This window comes from Danio rerio, chromosome 18 (genome assembly GCF_052040795.2).
Source record: "Danio rerio strain M-AB ecotype USA chromosome 18, GRCz13ab, whole genome shotgun sequence".
Lineage (NCBI taxonomy): Eukaryota > Metazoa > Chordata > Actinopteri > Cypriniformes > Danionidae > Danio > Danio rerio.
In genome coordinates, this window is record NC_141038.1 from 44,676,518 (window position 1) to 44,697,986 (window position 21,469).

The following is a 21,469-nucleotide window of genomic DNA, read 5'->3' on the forward strand; positions in this document are numbered from 1 at the left end:
TTGCACCAGAAAAACACAGTTCCTACGATCTTTTTATAGCATTACTACAATATGTTTTTAAAACGACAGTACGCACAGAAACATGTTTACTACACAGTCATAATTACTACAGGTGTACTATAGAGAACCATGATTAATTATTATTAATTAACGAGCGTCTTTAAAAACACGAGTAATAGAGTCACTGATGGCAATTACATTTGTAACGTTATTCTTCAGAAAAGCTTTTTTTTATTCGACGACTCAAAACTTCGGTCTCTTTTATATATATATATATATATATATATATATATATATATATATATATATATATATAGCTTGTTTACAGTACAGCTTGTTACATAACAACTTTTAGATGTTTTGTGTTGTTATAAGTTAAAAGTAAAAGATTAAAAACATTGTCATATGCCAGCCGACAGCATAAAGCGTTATACCGATACTTTTTTTCAGGACTCGGGAACTGAAACTCTTAATTTGGCATTTAACGTATTTATTTTTTGTGAGCTTCCGGTAGGGACAGAGGCTCAGGGCAGAGTTTCCAGTAGCGGAGTGTGCGGGATGGAAACGCGGTGTTTATATCTTTTACTGGTGTGTGTGCTGTCAGTGAATCACGCCACAGCCGACAATGGCAGCATTAAAAAGATGAAAATGCAATATACCGGATTCCCACTGCTGAAGTTTCAGATTTGGTGAGCAACTGAATGGTTTTCCGTTTCCTGTCAGTTCATGTGCTGATCAAATGTGTTGATAACACAACTTATATTATTAAAAATGGCATTATTATGGGTCATCTAAGTGCATTTAAATAGAATTTTAGCATACGTTCTCCCTGCTTATCACTCAGTAACATAACAGTATTTTCCTTATCTGTACATGCTGTTTTATTTGACATTTAGACATTTGACATTACTCTTAAGTAAATTTTAATGATCGTAACTCCAGAACAAAGAAAAAAACATTAATATTGTTTAGAATTTATATAATTTGAAGATAAACTTGTAACGTACCCTGTAATCGTTTTCATGAACTACAGTGTATGACAGAGTGTGACATTATGAGGTAAACTTGATTTTATAAATGTAAATATATATATATATATATATATATATATATATATATATATATATATATATATATATATATATATATATATATATAAATATAAGTTCAGAAAAGTATTCTTTGCAAACTCTAACTAGGGAAATCAGCAGCCAATGGCTATTAAAGTACATTTTTCACAATTAAATTGTGCTAATTTTTGACCTCGTACTTTCATGCGTTTTTCGCCTACTTGTTGGCATGTGAAAATAAGAAATAACTAATAAAACATCCACAAATTACTAAATCTATTCATCTGGAGCTGTTTCACTGTAAATAAAGAGTTGAAACGGTCAGTAATATGTTAATATTATTATTTACAAAGGAATTATTATTATACTTTAGTATACATTAGTAAAGCTGCAAATAAACAGTTTAGCCTTTTAAAATGAATAGCTATTATAAAGAAATTTAATCAAGATATCAAATCACATTTCCCTTTTCTTCACTGTATAACTTAAACATTCTGAATTAGGAGCAGCTAATAAATCTCTCAATTAGATTTTCCATTTGATTACATTAAATATCAGAGGTGTCACTTTAAAAACGCACACATCTATAATGACATAAGTAACTTTTTTGCTCATTTAAGACCAAATTTGTTGTTTAAAAGAAAAAAAAAAACACCAAAATTGGCATGTTTAGATATTATTTTTTAAATATTTTTATTATTATTGTTATTATTATGTGTATATGTTTGTTCAAACATGCATCCAAAATCCAGAGTGTCCACTTTCACTTCACATCTCATGTACAGAATCCATTTGGGAAACAGTGTCTATTTATCACTATAATGTAAGTCTGAGTCACGCACCGCTACATAATCGGACTGTTTTGAGGATTGCCTATGAGAGGCAACGGCGACTGTAATGAAAATTCTGCCGTTTTTATTTTTATTTCAAAGTGTTTTCATGTCTTAATAAAATGACTCACATTTAAGAGCAGGGGGCGTCCCCTTGTGGTTTGGCGGTATGGGTTGCTTATAGGAGGATTGGCTCTTTAATGTTTGTTGGCACCCTTCATCGAAAGATTAACATATGAGAGAAATACAGGAAAATGCTTTTACGGAATGGTAGCGGGATAGAATTGTAAAATACGGGACAATCCTGGAAAAAAACGGGAGGGTTGACGGGTATGGTTTTTCGACTGCATATTCAGGTTAGTGTGTCACAAGTAGGGTTGTCACAATACTGGAATTTGGTACCAATCCATACTGAAATTTTAAAAACATCCATTTCCAGCTGAAATTTCAGCGCTGTTGAGCACCTTCTTAAACAGTGCTGATTTACCATTGTATTCACATGCTCAACAGAAATGACTATGATTGGCCCTAAAGGTCATCAGTTCACCAAACTCACAGCTGTTCACAAAGTGTAACCGCAGTTACAGGGACCATTTCAAAGTCACGTCTATCAGCTGGTTTGTCTATAAACTGACATGAGATTCACTGATGAATTGTGGCTTTAAAACGCTTTAGTGTGCCTTTATCTTTGGTTACACTCCGTAAACAAGGGTGAGTTTGGTGAACTGATGACCTTCACAGCCAATCACTGTCATTTCTGTTGAACACAATGGCAAATCATTTCCCAGAGATGGGTTGCGGCTGGAAGGGCATCCGCTGCGTAAAAACTTGCTGGATAAGTTGGCGGTTCATTCCGCTGTGGCGACCCCGGATTAATAAAGGAACTAAGCCGACAAGAAAATGAATGAATGAATGAACAATGGCAAATCAGCGCTGTTTAAGAACGTGCTCAACAGCGTTCAAACGTAAGCAGGAAATGGATGTTTTTAAAATTTAAAATTAACAAATGTGCCAATATAAAACAAACTTTAACCTACATGTGTGACTTTTAGTCTAACAGAAGGGGAAAAAAAACAGCATTTGGAATTGTATGTAATTTTAGGTAAACTAGTATTTTATATGTAAAGAACACAAGCAGTTAATAGAACTCTTTGCATGCAAAATGGCTTAGTATTATACAAACAGCTATAACAATTTGTAATTGGGTAACAGTTTTTTTTATTAGGTGTATTTTTTTATTGGCCAATTTCCTTTGTACGGTGTCTCTCAATTTTCAGTGTTTCCTGAGGGTACCGGCGGGTGTTTGAAGAGTACACTCGGGTTCTCACCCAGAGGTATCCAGACATCCGCATCGAGGGAGAAAATTTCCTGCCACAGCCTTTATACAGGTAAATTTGCTAAAATGTGACATTGGACCTCAAAACCAGGCTTATGTTGCAAGTAGGGCTGAGCCGATAAACGATATTATATTGAATCACAGTGAAATTTATGTCAATAACAATGATAAACTCTGGAAAAGCCAATCACACTGCAGAAATGTGCAACAATGGAAATCTAAAAGTGTTTATATTCGAGATGAACTGAATTATCGGCCACCGAAAATGTATTATCCGAGAATATGTTATGCCATTTAATCGGTTCTCTATTTTTTGTGGCCTTAGTCATTGTTAGGGTACTCTTTTAAATTTAGAAAGATCAACTTGAAATTTATATTGAAATATTGTTATCGTGCAATATGGAAAATAATTATCGAGATTGCTTTTTGCCATATTGCCAAGGCTTGGTTACCAGAGTATATTTGTAGGAATGGCCAAAATGACATTGAATAGGTCAAAGTTATCAATTTTTCTTTTATGCCAAAAATCTTTAAAGATATTTTGTACATTTCTGAAAATATATAAAAAAAAACATGTTTTTTGTTTAGTACTGTGAATTCAAGCATTAAAATTTGGACAAATTTAAAGGTAGTTTTTTTTTCATTACTTTGATTTTTTTTTATTTGAACCCTCAGATTCCAGATTTTCAAATAGTTGTAAGTATGGATGCTCCGATCAGGATTTTTGCAGCTGATACTGAGTATCATGCATGGTGATCGTCCGATACCCAGTAATGATTCGGATTCTTCAAGCTTTATATAACTTTGCCATTGCATAAGCACAATTACCCTTTAAATATGAGATCTCACCTTACCTAAGATAATAAATTAAGGATGTTGCATACATGTAATGGTCAGAAGCAGCTTTACAGAAAAAAGATAAAACAGATAGAAAATGTTAAGAAAAGTGACTAACAATGCAATTTGGAAACACTGCTGCTGATGTATAACCCAGTTCCTATTTGTTTCCCAAAAACAATTAACCACTAAGAAATGTCCAGTTCACATCACATATTATTTAATAATAAGCCTTGGGACATGGTAATACAGGTTTCGTTTGTAACATGCGCCGTAGACCAGTAGAAACCGACTAGGCCATCAGAGCAGAGAATAACTGAGGAAGGAGGGATTTTGAAAGAATGTTCAGTCTTTAAATGTTCAAGACACCCTGGAGTAGATTTGTGTGTGTTGAGCATCAGTTAAGACACTGTAAGCACCTGTCAGTTTTAATTGTGGGGAAAACTGGATAATTTTGAGCTTTTGTCAGCTTATTTCTTCTTCCGGGTTTAAAGTAATTTTTGGGGCGGAATCAAAATCGGTGACATAACGCAGAACTGCAGGTGGAGTGATAACGTGTCGGTTTCTCATTATTATTCATAGCTCAATTTTTTTTTTCCTATGAAAGGAGCCCCCTTCTTAATTATTCATGAGCGCACGTGCTTTCTGAAAGCAAAGCAGACCTGCCAAGCTGGGAGACCCAAAGACTGGGTGAGACACGGGTCGTATGCGTTTGTTTCCATGATCCCTGGGGTTTGTTGCATGTTTTTCCCAGCCATGCTGTCCGGGCCGATACAACAAAGCTGTTGGTTTGCAGCAACCATTTTGTTACTGCAGTTTGTTACCATCAGGCACATCACCTTTATCCGTGCTGCTGTGTTCGCCTATATTTAAAATCCTCCAGATTACCAGCAGGGTTAATGGTTGGAATAGATAGGGAAAGATACATGCTGTACTGCTATCCACTTTGTCTGCATTCAGACCCGGGGATTGAGGAGGAGAGAAGTTCTCCTCATTTATAGTGTTTTTATAAATACGATTATCCTAATGATATAACAGATTGTGGTTGAGTGTATGTGAAATTATGACGGACAAATGTAGCAGGGCATTAAATTACTGTTTGTTTCTTTGCATTTTAACTTTGTAAACTATAAAATCGTGGGTCTCCTCACGGTGTCTCATTTTGTGAGCACTGTCGGCCACTCCTACTCCTCCCTCTGCTCACAGCGCTGCTCCACGCCCAACTCAGAGCATTTTTTGAAAAATTTCTGAGGTAGACTTGAACTGAAAGAGGGGGCTTTCATGACCCTCAAAATTAATTGCTTGAGAAATCAGGTGACATAAAGTAAACTCTTTCATTCATTTTACTTTGGCTTAGTCCCTTATTTATCAGGGGCCGCCACAGATGAATGAATCGCCAATTATTCTGCCGTATGTTTTACACAGCGGATGCCCTTCCAGCCACAACCCAGTACTGGGAAAACAGGAAGTGAATGTTAGGATCAAATTATGCTTTATTTGATGTGTTTTTTAAGCTAAGATGCATGTCAACCTATGTGGGAGACCATTATTATTACCTTTATTTCTTTTCAGGCACATTGCTTCCTTCCTCTCTGTCTTCAAACTTGTCGTGATTGGCTTAATTATCCTGGGCAAGAACCCTTTCACATATTTACACATTGAGACTCCAGGAATCTGGCTTTGGGCACAAGAAAATAAGGTCAGTGAATGGGCATTATGGACCGCATGATTATCTCTGTTCACAAATGCCACATTTAGGGGTGTCTAATATGTATTGTCTTATCAATAATTATTTTAGTATTCCTACCTTTGTGTTTGCCCCTCTTCATTTATGCTTCAATCTGATCTAATTGGATGCATATTGCATTTCATACAGCAGGGATGTAGATTTTTTTTCTAAACAGTCATATTAACCATTGTCAGGGTAACCGTGGGGTCTTAAAAAGTCTTAAAATGTTTTAAAAAGTCATACATTCACTGAAATTTTGTCTTGTAGATCTTAAATAATTATAAACAGGTCTTAATTTTTAAAAATATAAATATTTGTTATGGAGCTGAGCTCTGTTTATTGATTAATATGGCAGTGCTGCATCTGCAAATTACTTTCTGTGTGGTCAACTACTTGCATACAGTGAGTTTATGGGTAACCTGTAGGGATGTAACGGTATCAGAATTTCACGGTTCGGTAATACCTCGGTATGAATGTCACGGTACGGTATTTATTGAATCATTTACAGGAAAAAACTAAACTTATGAAAATACTCCAAAAAAGTGCCAAAAGTGTCAATGACTTACAAATTAGCCATCTATCTGTAAGCTTTGAAACAGGAACTTCAATTTTAATAACAAAAAAATATTAAACCATGTAAAAAAATAAAGTTTCAATTTAGTATTGTTGAAAACTCATCACATTCAACATTTAATCACTCACTAACTCACTTAGATAGAGATGGGTTTAAAGGAAAATTATCATAGAAATATAATCTGGTAAAAGCTGGTATCTCTGGGCATTTACAATGTCCCCTGCAACAGAAAAAACCCCTCTCATTTGGGACTGAGGTTTCTGGGACAAGAGAGATATGACTTGGCCCAGGTTGACAGCAGTGGGTAACGTTGTGCATTGTCTTTCCCCCACTTGAGAGGACAAACCAAGAGTGAGATAGAGGTCTCATGTCTGCATCAATCTGAACAGTGTGCTGACAACACCGCTATTCAGTACGCGCGCGACAACACAGCTGATAAGAACTCGCGCGACAACACCGCTATTCAGTACGCGCGCGGCGACCACCCGCTTTAGAGTTTTCCAGCTCTTTGTCATCCCCGCTTCTAGCAGCACACTCCATTTCCGCATTACTGGATCTGTAGCGACAACAGACCGCAAGGGATGATGGTCAAGCATGGGCTAATGGGAATTGTAGTTTTCGCTACCTCCCGTTCGCTTCATTCGCCTGAGCAAATTTTCTCAGAAGACCTATAGTTTTACCGAGTCATGCGACTACGGTAATATCGAAAAAAATTAATATTGCGGTATGACGGTATTTACAATACCGTTACATCCCTAGTAACCTGTATATATTGTTTATTAACGTAGTACTGTTTGGTGTTGCTACTGATTTAGAAATGGCAGTACTTGTGTTCAGTCCAGTTTCCTACTTAATGTGATTTTGACCTCCGCTTGTTTTGTTTCATAAAGATATACGCCTGCACGATGGTGTTCTTCCTCAGCAACATGATTGAAAACCAGTGCATGTCCACTGGTGCCTTCGAAGTAACCCTTAATGGTAAGACTGATCAAGTCAACTTAAGCCACCTTTAGTTTGCTTATTTTAGGACGGATTGTGTTTGCTCATCATTAATTGTGTGTTGGTCAATGATTTCACACAAATGAATACTACTTGATGTTTAACAATAGTGTTTTTTTTTACTTTGCGTATTTGTGTTAAAGGTAAAGTTCATTCAGAAATGAAAATAATTATATACATTATGCCCGCTTGTGTCATTCCAATCATGGAACACAAATAAGGATATTTTCGAGGATATTCAGTAGGAGATATTCAAGCATTTGATGCTCCAAGAACACTTTTAAAACAGTGTTAAAAAACATTCAAATGACCCTGCTCACCAATATCTTCTCTTCAGTGACAGATCAAGCTGTGTGTTTACTATGTGACATATGACATGTATAATTTATGTGGCATGGCATGAGAAATCAAAGATGTTATTATACAGTTGAAGTCAGAATTATTAGCCCCCTCCGGGTAATTTTTCTGTTTAAATGAAAGATTTTTTCAACACATTTCTAAACATAATAGTTTTAATAACTCATTTCTAATAACTGATTTATTTTATCTTTGCCATGGTAACAGTAAATAATATTTGACTAGGTATTTTTCAAGACACTTCTGTACAACTTAAAGCAGGGGTGTCCAAACTTTTTGGGCCGAGGGCCAGATGCAAAAAAACAAACGTTGTCGCGGGCCAAATTTTACATACATCACACAGACACGTGTGTGTATATATATATATATATATATATATATATATATATATATATATATATATATATATACACAGTTGAAGTCAGAATTGTTAGCCCCCCTAAATTATTAGCCCCCATTTATTTTTTCCCCAATTTCTGTTTAACGGAGAGAAGATTTTTTTCCACACATTTCTAAACATATTAGTTTTAGTAACTTATTTCTAATAACTGATTTATTTTATCTTTGCCATGATGACAGTAAATAATATTTGACTACATATTTTTAAGACACTTCAATACAGCTTAAAGTGACATTTAAAGGCTTAACTAGGTTAATCAAGTTAACTAGTTAAGTTAAGGTATTTAGGCAAGTTATTTTATAACAATGGTTTGTTCTGAAGACTAAAAGGGCTAATAATTTTGACCTTAAAATGGTTCATAAAAAATTTAAACCGCTTTTTATTCAAGCCGAAATAAAACAAAAGTCTTTCTCCAAAAGAAAAAATATTATCAGACATACGGTAAAAATGTCCTTGCTCTGTTAAACATCATTTGGGAAATATTTAAAGAAGAAGAAATAAATCAAAGAGGGGCTAATAATTCAGACTTCAACTGTGTATAGATAGATAGATAGATAGATAGATAGATAGATAGATAGATAGATAGATAGATAGATAGATAGATAGATAGATCATAACAAGAACTGCTGCTTAATTGAATGCATGTAATAGCGACACCCGGTGGTTATTTATTGAATTACGTTCATTTTTGTATAGCGGGCCAGATTCTATTGATATTTATAAAAAGCCTCGCGGGCCGCCACAAAACTGATTGCGGGCCGCAGATGGCCCGCGGGCCGTAGTTTGGACACGCCTGACTTAAAGTGACATTTAAAGGCTTAACTAGGTTAATTAGGTTAACTAGGCAAGGAAGATTGCGGGAAAGCATGTGCACGTCTAGAACATGCTGACGTGACACGTCTACTTTAGCCAATCAGAACAGTCAGATGCATTCACTTCCACGCGGTTTATGAAAACAAAAGCCTTTGAATATTTTTCCAGACACATTTAGCTGCTAGATGTTAGTCAGTTAACGTTTATATGTTCCTTCTTAATGCTAACTGTGTAAATACATATTGATAAGATGCATATGATAAACTGCTGTTTGTTTACCTTCAAGTTTTGACGTGTGTGCACCTAAAGCAGCTGGTGAGCACCAGCACACACACATATTATGAACATCTCGACATGCGAAAGTGTTTCTCTAAGCCTGGGGTCACCAACATGGTGCCCGCGGGCACCAGGTAGCCAGCGAGGATCACATGTGTTACCCGCAGACCTATTCTAAAAATAGCTCACCATAGCGCCACTTACCAGTAAGCTTCATCTACTATAGAAGTAATCATTTAAAAATGTAAATATTTGCAGAGATATATAAAAATAAAGTGTTGCACATGGATACATTAAATACAGGGTATTTCCTACCCTGTTAAATCATTGTTGATAGCTTTTGTGAGAATCAGTAACATGATCAGTGTCTTCACATTGGTTATGAAGACACTGTACATATAGTATAATTAAAAGTAAATTGAGCAAATTTGTTATTTGAGAAGTGTTTATCAAACTGGTAGCCCTCCACATTAATCTGTACCCAAGAAGTAGCTCTCAGTTTCATAAAGGTTGGTGACCCCTGCTCTAAGCTTTCATCAAAGTTGTTCACAACACTGATCCATCCACAGAGGTGGTAATGTAGTCAAACGTTTACAAATACAAGCTCAGCCGTTTTTGGCCATTTCTAGTTAATGATGTCAGAATTTATCTGTATTTTGGAATGGATGTGTGGACGGTCCTTTCTGGAAAAATTCCAGAACGTCCTTGTCTGTGTGACCGCGCTTTTCTGAATTTGCTGGTAAAGTCGTTCCGGAAATTTTCTGTATATTAAACAGTATCCCTGTGTGAAAGGGGCTAATGTCTTTGGTTCCTATTCCCTAACTATGAGCATCTTGGGAAAGTTGCTGTCCATGGAGGATGAGGGAGCTCTCAGAATTCATCTAAAATATCTTACGTTGCATTTCAAGGATTAAACTAAAGGTCTCAGTGGATAAGAATGATATGAGGATGAGTAATGAATAGGGCCAGACGGAATCTGCGGTTGTTTTTTGCTATTTCTGCGGAGAATTTTGGTAAAAGTCTGCGGATTTCTGCGGAATTATTTTAGGAGTATCCAGCGGAGTATCAAAACCTTAATATATGAAACAAAAAGTTATAAATTACTGAATAAAAACTGAATAAATTTAGATTTACACATTTACTCAAGTAAATAAACAGAATTAATGATGGTCAAAAAATCTGCAGAAATCTGCAGAAATCTGCGGAAATCTGCGGAAAATCTGCGGAAAATCTGCGGAATTCTGCGCGCGCAGATTCCGTGTGGGCCTAGTAATGAATAACAGAATTGAACTGTCTGGTTAAACTAATCCATCAATGTGCTCCCAGATGTGCCTGTATGGTCAAAGCTTCAGTCAGGACACCTGCCGTCTATGCAGCAGCTGGTGCAGATTCTGGAGAATGAGATGAAGCTGAGTGTACACATGGACTCTCTCCCTCACAGACGGGCGTAATGCTGCAGGAATCCAACAGAACTGTGGGTGGTCTTCGTTTGTACTCCAGTGTTAATGGTTAATTATTAATGTCATCTCCGGTGATTAGATATGGACTTGTGAGGAAGACTGAAGAGTTTACCGTGCCGCCTTATTTTTATGCATATTTTTTTCTATAAGGTGAAGCAGTCAGTTATATTTAATGATTTGCCTGTAAATTATAGTTTTACTTGACCCCCCCCCCTCCCTTTTTTCGGGGGTGAACTGTCTTTTTAAATCAAATTAAATATGTACTGAAAAATTCCTCCAGGTGACAGCTATGGGGTTAAAATTTTTAATTTTTTTCTCTCTGTCTTCCTCTGCAGGTGTGTGATGTGAAGCTTTGTTGTGTGAGATGGCATTAATGAAGGTCGGCACTGAAGGCAGTGTTTCTGCTTGTGTAGACTGGATATCCAGCCTCTTCTCACCGGTTCATGGCTCACCTTATACCCACAGCTCTGCTGTCAGTGACTCAAAATTAAGAAGGAAATAGAACGATTTATCTGCAGGCAACGACTAGTAACAACACACACTGCTAAATTGACTTATTTAGTGTTAATGACCTGTTTTTGGTTGTCCTGTAGGCTGCTAATGTTGAAATCAGTTACTTAAAGAAGTGTTCATAGTATTTACATTTCAAACATTCAATCTCGTAATGTGAACTTTAATTTTTCTTCTCTTTATATGATCATGTGCCAGCTCATTTATTCCTTTTGGATGTTTTATGCTCACTAAAACATACTCAGTTTGAGACAACAGTGTTTATAGAGAAATGTAAACAGAGTTGCATAAAATTATCCAGTAACTATTTAATTATCCTCATTGATTTACTTTTTTGATCATTTTTTAATGCGTTTATACTCACTTTTGAATAAAGACAATGAATTACCACCCCGTTCATTCCAGGAGTATTGCTTTAAGTTTTAAGTGGTTTAAAATGAATGATTATATGAATGTATTAACAAAAGTATAGTAAGGGGAAATGAAGCACCCTCAGTGATTTATCTTAAGTCGGGCTTGCTTTATTAATCATTTACTCAATTTGTAAAACTCATCCAAATATTTAAAGGTAATTAAAATAAAAACAAGATAGAAAGTTTTACGCATTTAAGTTAGCATACTTTAAAAACTATAGGCAGTAAATTGCTGTTAACTTGTCAGGTTTATGGTGTTATGGTCTACACATTTAATTTGTTGTAAATGCATTTAAAGATGCAGAATATTTAACAACTTGCCTTCATATCTACAAACCAAGGACTTTGAGTATTGAGACTCACAAATGAAGAGAGACACCAATTGACTGAAGATGACAAGCTTTATTTTATTCAGCTTCAGAGTAAGAATCAGCATCAACAAGTGTCTTCATGATTCTCAATGGTCCTAATGTCTGCTGGTGACCCTTACCAACCCTCTGTGTCACACTCACAAACCCTCTGTGTTTTTTGGTCACCCTAACCAACCCTCATTGTTCTTTGGTGACCCTTACCAATCTTCAGGGCCCTTTGGTGACCCTCACCAACCCTCCATGCCTTTTGGTAACCCTCAATAACCCTTGTTGTTCTTTGGTGACCCTCGTCAACCCTCAGTGCCTTTGGTGAACCTCACCAGCCCTCAGTGCCTTTGGTGACCCTCACCAACCCTCAGTGCCTTCCTTGACCCTCAACAACCCTCAGTGCCTTCGGTGACCCTCAACAACCCTCAGTGCCTTTGGTGACCCTCAACAACCCTCAGTGCCTTCGGTGAACCTTACCAAGCCTCAGTGCCTTTGGTGACCCTCACCAACCCTCAGTGCCTTCGGTGACCCTCACCAACCCTGTGCCTTTGGTGACCCTCAACAACCCTCAGTGGCCTCGGTGACCCTCACCAGCCCTCAGTGCCTTTGGTAAACCTCACCAACCCTTAGTGCCTTCGGTGACCCTCAACAACCCTCAGTTCCTTCGGTGAAACTCACCAGCCCTCAGTGCCTTTGGTGACCCTCAACAACCCTCAGTGCCTTTGGTGACCCTCACCAACCCTCAGTGCCTTCGGTAAACCTCACCAGCCCTCAGTGCCTTTTGGTGACCATCACCAACCCTCAGTGCCTTCGGTGACCCTCAACAACCCTCAGTGCCTTCGGTGACCCTCAACAACCCTCAGTGCCTTTGGTGACACTCACCAGCCCTCAGTGCCTTTGGTGACCCTCAACAACCCTCAGTGCCTTCGTTGACCCTCAACAACCCTCAGTGCCTTCGGTGACCCTCAACAACCCTCAGTGCCTTTGGTGACCCTCAACAACCCTCAGTGCCTTTGGTGACCCTCACCAAGCCTCAGTGCCTTCGGTGACCCTCACTAACTCTCAGTGCCTTTGGTGACCCTAAACAACCCTCAGTGCCCTTTGGTGAGCATTCTTGGCAAATGCTTTAGGTGGTTGGTGAGGGTCACCAAATGACACTGAGGGTTGGTGAGGGTACCAACCCTCAGTGTCATTTGGTGACCCTCACCAACCCCCTAAAGCATTTGCCAAGAATGCTTTCAGTAATTAAGTTTGAGGTTCAAAGTCGTGTGTGTGTGTGTGTGTGCGTGTGTGTGTGTTTGTTACCTGCTGGACACACACTTAAACAGTGAAGTCCCCTCCATCCACAATCACACAAAAACAATTGTCACATATTAACCAAACCAAAAATAATCTATCATTATTTTTATCAGTTTGTAACATTCTGATTGAATTCAAAAAGCCACCACACTCACAGGTAATATCATTTGATACATAAACACAAGCACGAACTCTGATGCACAAGGATATATATTGAAGAATTAGATGATTGTAGTTGTTCAGCGTGTAGGCTGAGGCTGAGTGGTTATTCTGTAGCGGAAAATCGACAATGTTTTCAATAGAGAAATCATCGCAAACCGCATGAAACCAACTAGAACAACCAGCAAAGGATTCCAATAAAGAATGATCAACCCTCACGTCATTACAGCACGTTCTATGTAGAATCCTTTTTAAAATAGCAGAACTTGTCATATCACTGCGGTCACACCGACCGCGGTTCCGAGAGAAACGGTCTCGCTGTCTGTGCTTTTAGATTAAAGACCCGTGTGTTCAAAGCGATGCGTAATCTTGTTTCAGTTTTATTAATTTAAATGAGAGGTAATCAAAAATGTACACTTTAATCATGTTTGGATATATAATAATTATGACTTTCCATGTAGGTCCTGTTATTATTTGTTTGTTTTGCTGTAATTGTGTTTTATTTGTGAGTTTAAAATTAAGATAAAATTAAGAGCACCTAAAAATCATTACCCGGCTGTCATACCAATTCACATTCCTTTTCATATTCACAACCTTTTACTTAGGTGTTTGCTGTGTAATTATGACAGTTTTTTCTGTTAGTTTGTGTTTTTCTGTAAATAGTTTCACCTTTTTCCATTTAGAATGTTGCTAAAGTACTTTTTAATTATTTACTTTATTAGGAATTATGCATTTTTTATATCTGAAAAAAAGAATGAAGGCAATGCTGTTTCCAATTAACCATTGCTATTGGAAGAACACTTTTATCAACAGTTAGAATTTTCCTAATATAATTATTACATTGTTTTTATCCACGATAGAAAGCTCTGGAAGAGAACCAAATACATGCTTATTTTTGCGGTTTTAATAAGGTGAAGTAATTTTGGGGAGATACAACGAACAATTTTTTAGTATTCATCGAAAGCATTTTTAAAATCAAATGTGTTAATAAATCCCCAACATGACTTTATATCAAAATCTTTTGTCTGTAACAAAAATGAATAATTTTTTAACATTATCATTCCGAAATATGGACTTGTTTTTGAATAAAATATACTGTTTGTTCCAAATAATACATGAGTGGAGGGTAAAAGATATGCTTATAAATCAAGTTCCATGTGTTCAAGGCTTATTTGTGAAAATTGGACATCTTAATAGAAACATTAGAACACAAAATCACAAGATAGTAAAAAGTGGAGGCCACCAAGGAATACTTGTTATAAAGACTATTCTTGATCCAATTGATTTTAAAGATATTGTTAACAGTCGAATGCGGGGTTGTACCATGGACTTTTTAACCATTCCAATAAAGCGAACACCAAGGAAACCACTAGATGGCGTCATGCTTCAAATGGACAAATAGTCACGTGGAATGTGATGCAAGGGAAGTAAGTTGCAGAGAAAACACTCGTGTGGTGAATCATTTTGTATATGTTGTACCTTTTTTGTTTGTTATTTACATTTAGCAAAACTCTTTTAGCAGACGAAATCAATTCAGAATTAACATGTATGTACAGGCAGCGCGAGGTTAGCGTGACCACGAGGCAGAGTTTGTTTTGAAATACGTGTGCCTTCAGTTCATGTTTTCATATAGCATATGGTCGTAAAAGCAGTGAACTGAGAGAAATTCCATATTCATCGCCATGTATTTACTCTAATGCGCCTAAATTTATCAGTAAATGCCTTTTAGAGCAGATGTCCGGCTTGTATGCTGCTGAGAGTCATGTGTTGAGACATCCAGCTGTGTTTTGGAGGAGTAATGGATGGGGATCCAGCAGTCATGAAGGTGCCTCGATCATCAAGTGTGGAAGTAAAGGAGGATATGGATACTAAAAGTGAGAAACAGGCAACAGGAGATACTTTGATTGACATCAGCTTCTGCGGATCCACCCCTATGTTGTGGAAAGTGTCTGACATGAAAAAGTGCAGGTCTGAGGGTGTGATCGGGGCTCTGGTGGGCTCTCTGGCCCGGCAGCCGCGGCAGAACGTTCGGCTGGGCAGACCACTGGAGCTCCGGCGCGAGGAGGCGCTGCTGCTGTTGGAGGAGGAGAAGAGCACTGCTGCTGTTAGACTCGACACTCAGGTGACAATCTGACTGTCTATCTATCTTTCTTTCTGTCTGTTTAGGGGGTGTAACGATACACTTAATCACGATTTGATACTTAACTCGAGATATGATAGTATCTCCATATCGTATACTCAAACGTATGGTAAAAACAATGCACATTTATAATATGTAGGAATTTTAATTGTTGAGTAAATTACCTTATGTGGTAAGCTGACCCTTTCTTCTGTCTATAACTGTCTGTCTGTTAGCTGTGGCGATAGACTGAAGTTAAGATTCAATATGTATCCAGATACTTAATCCACAATATATCTTGATATTGTATTATATAACAAAGTTTTATTTTAGTATTGTTATTTTTATTATTGTTGCTGTTCTTTCTCAAACATATGGTTCAAAAACTAATATATTACTGGAATTTACTGTAAAAAATACATTTAAGCTGACCATTGTAAAAAAACATTCTGCATCGAAACTTTTTTATTTCACGATTTCTCTATGACGATGTATTGTTACACAAAATATACATGTCTGTCCGTCCGTCTGTCTGTTAGGGGTGCAATGAAACCTATCATATACTCAAACATGGTAAAGAAGATTTTAATATTAAATATTAAGAATTTACATTTTGGGGCAAATTATACCGTTTACAGCAAGTAGACCCTTGGATGGAACAAGCTCACTGTTGCATATTGTTTACCTAAGCAATTTGCATTAAAACATTGATGTTACTCGATATTACTATGTTAGAATACTATATATTAGTATATTAAAATACTATATCTGTCTTTCTGTTGTAACGATACACTGAAGTCAAGATTCAATACGTATCTCGATCCTTACGATAAATTATCTCTATCGTATTCTAAAAAAAGATTTCATTTTAGTATAATTATTATTATAGTTTTTTCTCAAACATATGGTACAATAAAATATTATAATATGTAGAAATTTACAGTAAAAATACAATATGCTAACCATTGGGGGAAAAAAAACAAGCCACTGTCGCTTATTATTTCAGCGATATTCATCAAAACATTTTTATTTCACAATTTCTCGATATTGCGATGTATCTTTACACATCTATCTATCTATCTATCTATCCATCCATCCATCCATCCATCCATCCATCCATCCATCCATCCATCCATCTATCTATCTACCTACCCACCCACCCACTTACCCACCCACCCACCCATCCATCCATCCATCCATCCATCCATCATTCTATCTATCTATCGTTCTATCTATCCATCCATCCATTCATCCATCTATCTATCGTTCTATCTATCCATTGTTCTATCCATCTATCCATTGTTCTATCCATCAATCCATCCATCTATCTATAAGGTTTACATGAATGGTCTGAAAACAGTACCCTGTTAGTGCTGGTTCTGTGAGTGAAAATGAAGAGAATAGCCAGACTGATTTAAGCAGATTGAAAGACATCAATAACTCAAATAACCACGTGTTCCACCAACCTTGAAGCAGATGAGCTACAACAACATCTGTATCTACAGATATCTGTATCTGTAGTACAGTGTGGCATACACACTGTTTGTGTTATTTTCAGCAGGATTGTGAAGACGAGGAGGCTCATTCTGAGGCGGTGAGGCTGTATGAGGCCGGTCTGGAGAGCAGCTATCAGGAGCAGTGTGTTCTGGCCCTGGAGGACAAGAAGAAAACATTGAACAGAGTCATGAATGAGAAAGAGAATGGTGAGAACGTGCCTATTGGAATTATAAATAGGGAGACTAAAGCTAATTTGATTTTAGGCCTATCTATTTTTATTGTTTACTTGATGAGACGTACTTAACATCTTTTTGTACAAGTGATTTCATGCCAAAAGAATTAATACATTTACATACAAACATGTTCAAAAAGTTGTTCTTGAATCACTTCACTGTACATTATATTATTAAAGGGGACCTATAATGCAAAAATCACGTTTAAAAGGAGTTTAAACACAATTGTGTGGCAAGAGTCTGTAAATATAACCAGCTGCTAATGGTAAAAAGGTATTAATTAGATTTTTATAATCACACGTCATAAAAAATACCAAAAACCCACCCATCAGTGATGATCTCTCCCTCATTAGCATAGGATGTTAGGGTGCTTTCACACCTGTGAATCGATTCAGTTGTTCCGAAACAGAGATTACAAATGTTACATTGTTGCTCTTTGCTCTTGGAGTGGTTCACTTTTCACACTGCAAAGTTTCCAATCGGACCAAAAGAGATAAAACAAGTCACGTATGAGTAAACTCTCCTCACATTGGTCAGGGTTTATTTTGCAGAGTCCCGCTCAGCTGTCAGGAGAGGTGGTGGTTTGGTGGTGATTGACAAGGTGCGCGAGCGCGCGACGTGTCTGAGGAGAGACGCGGTGGGGAGGGGTGAGAAGGGTGCGCGACGATGCCTATTTGAGGACCGGGAGGGAGACGCGAGATTACCGGGAGATCATCACTCGTTTGCGGGCATCCGGAGACTCGCGATGCCCGCAACTTCCCGCCCTACTCATAATTCTCTCTTCATATAGCCGTAAGCCTATTACATATCCATAAAACACTGTGATATAACCGCGCTCGGATCAGATCGCTTTCTCACTGCAATCGAACCGCTCCAGGGTTCGTTTCAATCGAGCCGAGACCACCTCATTCAAGCGATCTCAGAGCGATTACTTTGGCGCGGAACAGAGCGCGATTGCCGTGTTCACATATGCCAATCGAACCGCGCTAACTGGGCAAACGAGATACGTTCCGAAACAAAAGTTTAGGTGTGAAAGCACCCTTAGGCTTGTTTTTGAAACTGCCACCATGCTGATGCATTTGTACCTCTGCCCTCATTTGAAATTAATGTGACCGTCACCAAAATGGCACAATTAGGATCAAAGCCTAAAAGGCTCAGTTTCAAAGAGATATAAAACATTATTTGTGTGGTATTTTGAAACATCAGATGCACAAACAGAAAAAAATCTGACTTATTTTACATCTTGAAACAAGGGGCATAGTAGGACCCCTTTAATACAAATGGTAACTTTTAAAAGGCATCTAGACAAGATTTTTATTCTCAGAGCACTTTGATAAATGTTTGATGAATGCATCCCCAGGAAGAATTTTAGGTTATTTATCAGAAATTGAACAGAATAATCATATGTAATGTTTTTAATGTAATTTTCTTAAACTATGTATTTACATTTATTTATTTACTTATTTTGTATCAACTTTTGAAATATGAAGTTATTGAAGTTTTATGTATGTCGATCTTGCCGTGAAGTAGGCATAAGTTGCTAATGTGGCAATAAATAAACGAATGTTAACTTTATTTTTAATTTGCAGCTTTAATCTGTGGCATTTTCACGTGAAACTGAGCTTTGCAGAGCAACTGGACTACTGGAAGGGGGGGCGGTATATTAATTGCACAGCCTCCTAGATATTTTTCAAGACACTTCTATAAAGCTTAAAGTGAGAATTAAAGGCTTAACTAGGGTAATTAGGTTAACTAGGCAGGTTAGGGTAATTAGGCAAGTTATTGTATAACGATGGTTTGTTCTGTTGACTATCGAAAATAAATATAGCTTAAAGGGGCTAATAATTTTGTTTTTTTTAAAATTCACAACTAATTTTATTCAAGCCGAAATAAAACAAATAAGACTTTCTCCAGAAGAAAAAATATTAACATTAACAGACATACTGTAAACATTTCCTTGCTCTGTTACATAATTTAGGAAATGTTTAAAAAAGAAAAAAAATTCGAAGGGGGGCTAATAATTCAGACTTCAACCATATATATATATACACTTGCCTAGTTAAATCTTTAAATTTTACTTTAAGCTGAATACTATTATCTAGCTACATAACTAGTAAATATTGTGCATTGTCATCATGACAAAGACAAAATAATTGAGTTATTAGAAATTATCTATTAAATCTAGTTTGTTTTTAAATGTTGAAAAGAAATCTCTCCTGTATTTTTAAAAGGCATATAATTTTGTGTGTGTGTGTGTGTGTGTGTGTGTGTGTGTGTGTGTGTGTGTGTGTGTGTGTGTGTGTGTGTGTGTGTGTAAATGACTCTCCATGACTTCACAGGCACTGAAGGCTCTGGCAGTGCAGTCAGAGAGCGTCTCGAAGCACTGGACCAGTCTTTCAGCTTCCCCTGGTCAGCGATGGCGGTCCAGCTCTGCACTGCCCGCTCCGGCTTCAGTCACTGTCCAGAGGAGCGCAGTTTCCACTCCACAGACTGCCCTATGCCCAGAGATGAGGACTTGAACACTAGATTCTCTGTGTACAGGGATCTGAGAAATAAAGGCTACTACCTGACCTCTGCTGGGAAGTTTGGAGGAGATTTCCTGGTGTATCCAGGTGTGTTACAAAAGCAAAGATGTAACGTTTCATTGATGATAGAACGTTAGTATTTTCAATTTAACACTCATTTTTTAAAATATATTTTTTTCACAGGTGATCCTCTACGCTTTCATGCTCATTATATTGCATTATGCGTCTCGTTAGATGAAGAGATGCCGGTCTGTGATATTCTAGCTATTGCTCGTCTGGGCTCTAATGTGAAGAAAACGGTGCTGCTTTGCTCTCCGCAGGAGGGAGATGTGGTGTATTCGTCACTGCAGTGGAGTTTTATGGTGTAACCACACAAATAAAGTTAAAAATAGTTTTTCCACAATTGTTTTCTTACACTTGAGTTTGTCAAATTATTATTATTGTCATTATAAATATTAAGCAATATAATAATAATAATAATAATAATATTACATTGGAAATTTTGAGATGTAAAGTCTAAAATATTATTTAATTTTTTTTTATTAAATGGTGTAGTAATTAACCTCAGTGGAGGACAAATGTTACTTAACTCTTGTGCACTGTTCAAACTGACTACTCTTTATGTTCAGGATGGAAACATCCACTAAATTAAACTGCTGGAAAAATGCATCAGATAAATATATTTTTCTTTCTTTCTTTTTTTTTTGCATAAACCTGTTAATCAACATCAGTCCTGATCAAGACTACTAAAGGTTTTTAAAAATTACAGGATTTTAACTCTTTAATTGCCAAATTTATAAATGATGTCATTGGTTTGTTAAAAAAGCACACAAAATGATGTATTTTCAATATAAACAGTAGTTGTGGGCTGGATTTTTAAAAATCTTTTATCAGAGTCTCAGACATGTAAACGATTAGTAACAACATTGGCTTTGATGCATGGTTAGATTTTAATTTTTTCTCTCTAATTTACTGTTGGTGGCTGTTTTTACCCCATTGACCTCCTTTATAAGCACATTTAATGGTGCATAAATACAGTCTTTGCTTTTGTTTACTCCATGTAGATCTGAGAGCTCAGATGCATTTTTGATTTTCTCAGACACATCAAGGTAAGTGCGTAAAGATCACACTCACGCTCTCACACACTCAGACACACATACACACACTTTAATTTGCTGTTATACTCCATATAAAATCTGGAAATCGAGCTTTTTTTTTGCACAGGCCTATATAAAGCGTTAATGGAGCCAACTGATGATCGACTGTAAAAATTACAGATTTGACCCACCATCAACAATGGAAAATGCATGATTTCATGGTGTCATGGTTTTGCAATAAAGAAAATGTGGTTATAATGGAAGTTAATGGGGCAAAACTGCCACCAACAGTAAATTAGGGGGAAAAAATAAAAATCAATCACAACCAATGTGTCAAAGGCAATGTTGTTTCACAAGTCCAAGACTTTGATAAAAGGTAAAAACAATCCTGTCCATAACATCATTTTGTGTTTTTTCCCTACCAAATCAGTGACATAATTTATGAACTTTGGTATTTAAAGAGTTAACATACTGTAATTTAAAATATATAGAGTAGTTTTGATCAGAACTGAGGTTAATTAACAGATTTATGCAAAAATGTGAGAAGATAAAAAATTACTTTGATGCAGTTTTGGAG

At 36.9% G+C, this 21,469-nt stretch overlaps 4 protein-coding genes across 7 annotated transcripts in view; 3 read left to right on the plus strand and 1 right to left on the minus strand.

The window, feature by feature from the left end:
* grk7b (G protein-coupled receptor kinase 7b) overlaps window positions 1-21,469 on the minus strand; it is an 845,646-nt gene that overhangs the window by 619,437 nt on the left and 204,740 nt on the right. The gene's annotated exons all lie outside the window — the stretch shown is intronic.
* The window catches only part of bcl7bb (BAF chromatin remodeling complex subunit BCL7B b), a 266,172-nt gene that overhangs the window by 236,924 nt on the left and 7,779 nt on the right, over window positions 1-21,469 (plus strand). The window lies entirely within an intron of this gene.
* On the plus strand, window positions 465-11,588 carry selenot1b (selenoprotein T, 1b). Its single transcript, NM_178292.6, is given in 6 exon segments — window positions 465-689; window positions 3,178-3,288; window positions 5,646-5,772; window positions 7,267-7,354; window positions 10,548-10,695; window positions 11,017-11,588. Coding segments are annotated over 5 exon segments (582 nt in total). The 5' UTR covers window positions 465-558; the 3' UTR covers window positions 10,673-10,695; window positions 11,017-11,588.
* On the plus strand, window positions 14,822-20,198 carry tsen34 (TSEN34 tRNA splicing endonuclease subunit). Of its 4 annotated transcripts, none has more exon segments than NM_001386747.2 (4): window positions 14,822-15,543; window positions 17,099-17,243; window positions 19,610-19,882; window positions 19,979-20,198. In NM_001386747.2, coding segments are annotated over 4 exon segments (927 nt in total). In that variant the 5' UTR covers window positions 14,822-15,219; the 3' UTR covers window positions 20,164-20,198.